Below are 7,986 nucleotides of genomic sequence, written 5' to 3'. Positions count from 1 at the left end.
GAGGGGCTAATCATGATAATTGTCATCTCCCAATTTAAACTGCAAGTTTTAAAATACTTTTTACCCACAATTTTATAAAATTCAATTATTTTATCTGTAATTATTTGTTCGTTGTATAAGGTATATTATTTAGGTAAATTATCTACTAAGAGTAACCTAAATCAGTGCTTACTTACCTAGATCCAGCTGGAGAATTGGTCTCTTAAATTGGGTTGTTTTAGTATACAGTGGATTGCTATAACAGACTACTATAATTAGGAGAAAATGTACAGTCTGTAGGTACCTATTTTATTCTATTCTTTAGCAAATCCCATAGACTTACATTTATCATCCCCAAAAGTCAACAAATACAAATACCTCTATCAAAAAGGGTTCATTCTGACAAACTGCGCTTGCATCCTGTAAAGCCTGCTCATAGCTCTCCATGGTTAAATGTAACTCCGCTCGCAACAGCATAATGCAATTATCACCAGGAACTGAAAGACAAGAGGAATACAAGTAAAAATCACTGCATTTAAGAACTGTCTTTAAGTCACTTAAAATACTACATTACAAAATAAATATGAAAACAAAAAAAATGATTCCTTCTTCAAATCATATTTAGAGTTTGGTAGTTTGATAAGTACATTTTACAGAACCTCTCTCAGGAAAACAGACAAGATCAGCAAGACTTCAAAATTCACCAGGAAAAACAGATTGCTGTTGAGTGTTGCTACACACATCCTAGCCACAACTTAATCTCCGATAACTATCTCAGCAAATACTAAATCATCTTAATGCCGTTTTTAAGGAAAAAATAAAACAGTGGCCGTTGATTCTGATTCACGGTGACTCCTGTATTTCAGACAGGGCTTCGAACTCATTCTTCCCGTATCAATCATGGCTGAGAAAGCAACACTTGAACAGACCCAAATTTTTTAAATTTCGGTGAGATCGAACAGGAAAAATTACAGGTCAAGGCCCTGCTAGATAGAAACTTAAATCTCGCTCTTAGAAAACAAGGGCAGCGTTCACCTTGTATAGCGACCAAATCTCTTGCCCCCGGCTTTTGCGCAGTTGGAAACAGTGCCTCACTCAAAGATGGCGGCTGACCACAGCACGCTGAATGTGCGTCACTCTCCTCAGCCCTGCCGATAACCCAATCTCACGCATCAGGTTCCTAAAGCGCTCATTACACCGCTTGCTGAGCCTCCCATTCCAGGGTTTCGACCTGTAATTTTTTCCCATTCCACTTATGGCTTTGGCTCACTCAAGCTTTAAAAGTTCAGGTCTGTTCTGGTCTTGTTTCACTGGCCGTTACTGAACTGGTTCGAACCAGTCTGAAGCCCTGGTTTCAGAGTAGACCACGGCTCCATAGGTTTTTCGCTGTGATCTTTCGGAAGTAGAGTGCCAAAGCTTTCTTCCCAGGCATCTCTGGGCAGATTCAAATCACCAGCTGCATTTATGTTTAGGAGTCGAGCACCAAACAGTCTGTGCCCCCCCCAGGGACTCCCTCAACGCTATTACTAGGTACTGTAGGAGCCCTAGGTGGCCCAATGGTTAAGCACTCGGCCGCTAACCAGACAGCTGGCAGAACCCATCCAGGGGCTCTGCAGGAGAAGAGACCTGGCACTTCGCTCCCGTGAAGTTTATTACAGCCTAGAAAACCCTCTGGAGTTCTACTGTCACATGGGGGCGCTATGAGAATCAAATAGACAGGACCCTCAACATTCCTAGGTATTCTTTAAAAAAGCCTGGTATTTTTTGGAACTGTACAAGGACATTCACGCTTGAGAATCAAGAGTAAAACGTGATCCGTTCTACAACTCTGTGGTGATGCACCCCCGTAATTACACCTACAGCATGTTCCCTTAATTGGAGAAAGGAGAAAAAAACACAACCTTCCGTTTCTCTAGATTCCTGGAACAAAAGAACGCTTGAGAATTACTCAGATGCTACCACCTACAGAAGCCCAGCCATGTCGAAGCCAAGAGTGACTTTCTATGAACCGATTTGTAATATATGAAGTGCTCACGTGGCAGGGCACCATGGAAACGTGACAAAGCCGAAGCGCATGAAAGCAGAACCGTCACAGCTGTGTTCATACCACTGGACCTGGTTCCCTTTAGCTATACCTACACTACAGAGCTCTGTAATAGGGTCAGAGCCATGTGATTCAGCAAACCGACAAATATTCTGAGCAACGAAGATGTACTCTCATCTCTTTGTTTAGTAAAGACTTTCACTTGGCTCCAAATCCTTTATCTTTGACTCTTAAACAACGTGGTCTTCTCTAAATGCTACTACTTCTGCTCTTAGGTTATGCAGGGAACTTAGCACATCTGCAAAAAAAAAAAAAAAAAAAACCCCACACATGCAAAAGAATGTCAGGGAATGACACTGTAAGCAGGTACTACTTGAAGCGTGCTATTGCAAACACATGTGAAATAGAAGCTATGACAAGAAAGGGGGAAGGGGAGAAGAGCAGCAGGAATAAGGACTCAAAACAATAAAGGAGAGTTTTCCAAGAAGTCACTGCTTGCTACAGCAGGGTCAGCAAACTTTTCCTGTAGAGGACTAGATAGTAAATATTCTAGAGAAAAAGTTTTACAGAATTTTTATTAATGAAATTCAAACCATAGTAATAATTATAGCCCTTTCTTTCCCCCATAGTTTTTGTAATCCAGGTCTACTAAGAATGGAATTTGAAGGTATTAGAGTTCAAAATCAGCATTTCCCATCATCAAAATCAACTATAAATTGTTCGTCAGCTAATTTTACATATTTTGTCTTTGAAAAGGCACATAAGCACTATGAAATACAAATTTTATCCACAAGTGTCATTTTCTATTAAACTTATTTATTGCTAGGAAGGCAGTTATAGAATTTTATTGGATTATTCTATTTGCTAAATTAGTATTCCATCATATTGCAGATGAACACTGTTCAACTGAAAATTAGTTGGAATCTACTCAACTGCACAGTTAAATGTATCTTTGAAACAGAAACGTTGGGATTTTTCTGCCTCCCTACAATAATGCTATTGGAATTGTAGTTTGAGCTTGGAAAATAGACCCGCTGCAAATTTGGGTGGGAAAAAGACCTCACATCTTGTTCCCAGTTTGTGAAAGCAAACTTCCTACCGAAAAGAACCAAGAAATCTGGAAAAAAGTGTAAGAACCATTTAAAGGCATGGAAAAGCAACTAATGCAGGCAATGATGAGGAGTTTAGCTCCACATTCACTCCAGCTTTTCCCTGAGGCTGTTTTCCAATTCACAGTGTGGGGGAACAGAACCTAAAGTCAAAGTTTGGGACTACCGACACAGTGCATATTTATTACTAGGGAAGAGGCCCTATAGAAAAGTGAGCCCCCAAATCACAGGGGACTTTACATAACCTGCTGTGTCAGTCTCGTCTCGACAGGCTAATATCACTGCAGCAATAAACCAACATTAAAGCTTACAAATTAATTTCTACCGACATGTTCCTAACAAGCCAGGCAGTAAAGGCTTTGATCCATTGTCTTCTCACTCCGGGACCCAGGTTCTACTCATATGTCTCGAGTTTTGCTGATTACAGATTTCAAAACTATTGTTAAAATCAATTGCACCTGCTTCTTTCCACCTTTTGTAATGTGGCTACTGGAAATTTTAAAGTCAGAGGTGGCTCACGCGATATTTCTATTAGGCAGTCCTGCCCTACACTACATAAATAGAACAACTGAAAAACTCAAAAACAGCCTGTTAAAGTATGGATTTGTTGGTTGCAAAAATTCCACAGAATATATTACATAAAGCAATTTAACTGCTTTATTCCAGCAGAGAATTCCCTAATTTAGATACAGCTCCGATTTAGTGGTTTACTACTGAATTGTAGTTTATTTTGATATGAGACAAAACTGCAGTCGCTTCGAAGTTATGTGTGTGCCTTCACACACAGAAAGAACCTCAACCCTAAATTTAAAATAAAATGCATACTCACAGAACACAGAAAGATGCTTTAGTAACAAAAGTCACTAAAAGTCACCATCAACTCCATGGCAAAGGACAGAGATGTATACACAGAAGGAGAGAGAAGTCTCTGGGTACCACGAACTGTTTGCCCTTGATTAACAACCTAAAAGCTGGCGGTGCGGACCCACCCAGCAGCACCATGGAAGGAAATTACAGCGGAGAAACCCTCTGGAGCCCTTCTACTCTAACACATGGGACTGCCAGAAGTGAAATCAACTCCACAGCAATGGGTTTGGTTTTTAGTTTACATATATATATACTTTTTTTTTTAAGAGGAAAAGTGGCCGCGGAGTGGACTCTAACTTATGCACGTCACAGCAGAACTCTGCTTCATAAGGTTTTCAATGTCTGATCTTTGCGAAGTAGTCCGCCAAGCCTTTCTTTCGAGGGCTTATGGGTGAACTCAGACCACCAACCTGTGGTACCCGTGAACACGTTAACCCTTTGGACTACTCGAACTTCTAAAGTCACATATAACCACTTACTATCGGAGTCAACTCGACTCTTACCAACTCCATGTAATTATATATACAGTACTACAAAACCCGTGAACTCAATAAACAACTCTACCACCACCCGCCCGCCCACCACAACTGCCGCGAGTTATACTAATTCAGAGTCAAGTATAATTACAGAAGTTCGCTCTTCCTTTAAAGCCGGCTGGAATCCGGGTGGCGCAGTGTTTAAGAGCTAGGGCTGCTAACCAGAAGGTCGGCAGTTCAAGCCCACCAGCCGCTCCTTTGAAACTATGGGCCACGCCTGCTCTGTCTATAAGATAGTGAAGTCAGAATCGACTCTACTGCGACAGGTATTTTTTTCTTTTTTAACCACTGAGTGGACCCTGGACTCATGCCGACCTCGTCTGGTTTTCAACAGCCGATTTATTGGGAAGTAGATTGCCAAGCCTTTCTTCCCAGGGTGCCTCTAGGTAGACTCTAACTTTCAACCTTTAGGTTAGCAGCTGTTTGCACCACCCCGGGATCGTCACGAGTCAGAGTAGACCAGGTGGCATCTGGAATCCTTTAAATTAACATTCATAGGTAGTGGGTGGGGGGAAAGACAGAGACTGGTGTCGGTCATAGGCTTGAATAAGAACAGAAAATAAAAAGTCACACACTAGTTAGTGTAACTAATAAGCTAACCACGCCGTAACAGAGTTTAATGCCTTTTGAGACAAAAACAGGAAATACCACGTACTTAAAGCACCGCAGAGTAGAGGAGATTCTTTACACTACCTGGAACCCCAAAAACCAATTCTGCTCCTATCATCCACAAGGCACTCAGTCCATTCTGCGAGTAGGTACTAGTTATCTGCGTGTTTCCACACGACTCGCAAAATCCTCTAGTATCCTCTCAATCTCAAGCAGCTGAGAAAGTTTAAAGGACGTCTTGGCCATACACCGCCGCGACTCGCAGCAAGGCGACACCGCGGAATACTTACCTGGCTCCTGAAAAAGACTCACAGCGAGCGAGCAGGGCACACCCGGCCGCCCTGGTTGCAAGGTGGGGCTGTTAACACGTTCCTCCAGAAGCCTGGACAAAGCTTCCGAAAAGGAACTCTTGGTTTACCCAGTCACCCCCCCAAATCCTCGCGCTCACATGGCCAGATAAGCTAGTAGCAGGGCCAGGCCCCACAGCAGTACTTACCCAGGTCCAGGGCGTGCTGGCACATGAGAAGCGCGGCCCCAGCTTGCTGCTCGTGCTGCAGATTCCGCGCCTGGTCGGCCAGCGTGCGCGCGCGGGTCTCGGTTGGGAAGCACTTCTCCAGCAGTCTGCTGAGCACCACGTTGACTTGCGGCTCCCGCGACAGCGCGGCACCCGACTCCACGCAGCGCCCGCAGACCGTGCGCCCGCACAGCAGAGTCACCGGCTTGTAGAGCAGCCGCCAGCAGCGCGGGCAGCCAAGCAAGGCGCGGAGCGTGGCAGGCGTGGCGGCCGCCGCGGCCCGGGCAGGCGAGGGCGGTCGCCCCCAGCGCAGCGCCTCGAGGTCGCGGCCTGGCTGCAGAGCCGGCAGGTGCCACTCGTACATGCGCACGACGCGCGCCAAGCCGATAACCAGGTGGCCCAGCTCATGAGGTTGCAACGCCTCGAGCTGCGCCGCCGCGCGGAAAGCACCCAGGGCGTAGGCAACGTCGCCCGATAGGGCCATCGAATTCCCCGTCCGCAGGCACAGGCCACGGTCGGGCCGGGCCACCCGCGGCAGTAGTAAGCGGAAGATTTCGGCGGCCAAATCGTACTCGCCCCTACGGAAGGCCTCGTCACCTTTCGCTATACGCACAGGAATCGAGTCCCCATAATCGCAGCCAAGACACTGATGCGGTAGCGGCACCGAGTCGGATCCACCGGGCGTGGGGCTCATGGCCGTAGGCTTGCAGCAGTGTCGCCTCACAGAAAAGCAGTAGAGATGGTGCGCGGACTCTCAGATCCGGGCAGCTAGAGAGATATCACCTCCCTCACCACGAGCCAGGCGCGTCTGGCACAGGCGCGCAACGAGCCTCGCGACACGAGGTTGGGGGCGGGCACAAGGCGCAGGCGGTGGGATCTCTGCGGGGCGCAACACCCCCCGGAGGCGGGGTCAGAGCCAGCGGGCACAGGCGTGGCTAGGCGCCACCCGCGTTCCCCTAGCGCTCATCCCGAAGCCTGCCCAAGTGAACCTCCCTCCTTGCCCCGTGTTACTTATGTAACACCCAGTGGTAGGTCTGAACGCGGCGACCCTTCCTCCCCGACCGCGTCTCCTCCACACCCCCGCTTTCTTCCTCTGGGGCGGCCTCATGTGTATTTGCGCCCGTGCTCATTTATACGCGCCTTTTTCACCGCGCTTCCGCTTCCCCGGGAGCCGCTGCGGCTACGCTGGGAACAGGTGTGCTCGATGGTCGGGCGCCGATCTCGCCCATACAGCGGTACCTGCCTTCCGTGGAGGCAGCCTGTATCCCATTGTTATTAGGTGCCGTTTAGTCGGTTCCAACTCAAAACGACCCTTCGTTCAAGTTAACAAGCTGTGGCTGTGGTTGAGAACCCAGGAAAAGTTAGCAAGCATGTTAAGTATCCCCAGCTTTGATTTGGGAAGTTCTTTTAAATGACTGGGAAGCCAGAGGTAGGCACTGAACGGAGCCTTCATGAATTTTCTCCTAGTGGAATTCTAAAACAGAGACGTCTTAAAACTCAACGCTAATGTTGACAGCACGTAAGGAAATACCAAACCTACGTGCTGGGAGGAGGAGGAATTTGAGAAACGGACAACTGTATTGTGCCCTTGATAAAGCAGAAGTAAAATCTTTAAAAACTTCTCCTGACATGGAGTACTGCAGACAGAAGTTGCTAGAGGGAGGGAGTTTAAAGCTTTCTTTGTGTACAAGCAATGATGAAAAGTGATCCTTCTGTACTTAATAACCAGTTTTTAGAATTTCTCATTGTGTATAGTCTGTTCTCCACTCCTTGTTGTTTTGTTCTATGTATTTGAATGCAGTAAAATGTATTAAGATATTCCAGAATCCATGCTGTTCATTATTTCAAACTGAAATTTCTAAATTTGTTAGGTTTTTGTACTGCTGGCTAAAGAAAAATATGAAGTACCTGGAAGAAATCTGGCTTTGGGACAGGGGAAATCCTTCATTGAAAATTATCTCATTAGTCTAAATGGGCAGCTCCTGTCCGGAGGCGAGATGAGAAGGCAGAGAGGGTCAGGAGCTGGTTGAACGGACACGGGAAATCAAGGGTGGAAAGGAGTGTGCTGTCACAGTATAAGGAGAGCAGCTAGGGTCGCACAGCAATGTGTGTATAAATTTTTGTATGAGAAACTGACTTAACTGTAAACTTTCACTTAAAGCACAATAAAAAAGGAAGAAAATGATCTCATTAAAGGTGTGGAGAGAAAATTGTAGACCAGTTTGGAAAAGGGAAAGAGACAACTCTGGCCAGCCCTCTAGACCTCTAATGAAGAAACTAAACCCCAAAGAACAGCCTCCCCGGTTTCCGCGCGTGATTTTCCCCCTC

General features: G+C 46.1%; 1 protein-coding gene across 1 annotated transcript in view; it reads right to left on the bottom strand.

The window, feature by feature from the left end:
• The window catches only part of LONRF2 (LON peptidase N-terminal domain and ring finger 2), a 46,524-nt gene extending 40,045 nt beyond the window's left edge, over positions 1-6,479 (bottom strand). The window contains exons 1-2 of the mRNA XM_004369407.2: positions 5,641-6,479; positions 358-476 (exon numbers count right to left, since the gene is read on the bottom strand). Coding sequence (XP_004369464.1) covers positions 358-476; positions 5,641-6,352 — 831 coding nt within the window. The 5' untranslated portion in view covers positions 6,353-6,479. The remainder of the gene's footprint in view (positions 1-357; positions 477-5,640) is intronic.
• Between the last annotated feature and the right edge of the window lie 1,507 nt (positions 6,480-7,986).

The sequence above is a fragment of the Trichechus manatus genome, unplaced genomic scaffold, assembly GCF_000243295.1.
Source record: "Trichechus manatus latirostris isolate Lorelei unplaced genomic scaffold, TriManLat1.0 scaffold00004, whole genome shotgun sequence".
Classification (NCBI taxonomy): Eukaryota; Metazoa; Chordata; class Mammalia; order Sirenia; family Trichechidae; genus Trichechus; species Trichechus manatus.
Note: the sequence above shows the minus strand (reverse complement) of the source record. Positions and strands in the feature narration are given on the sequence as shown.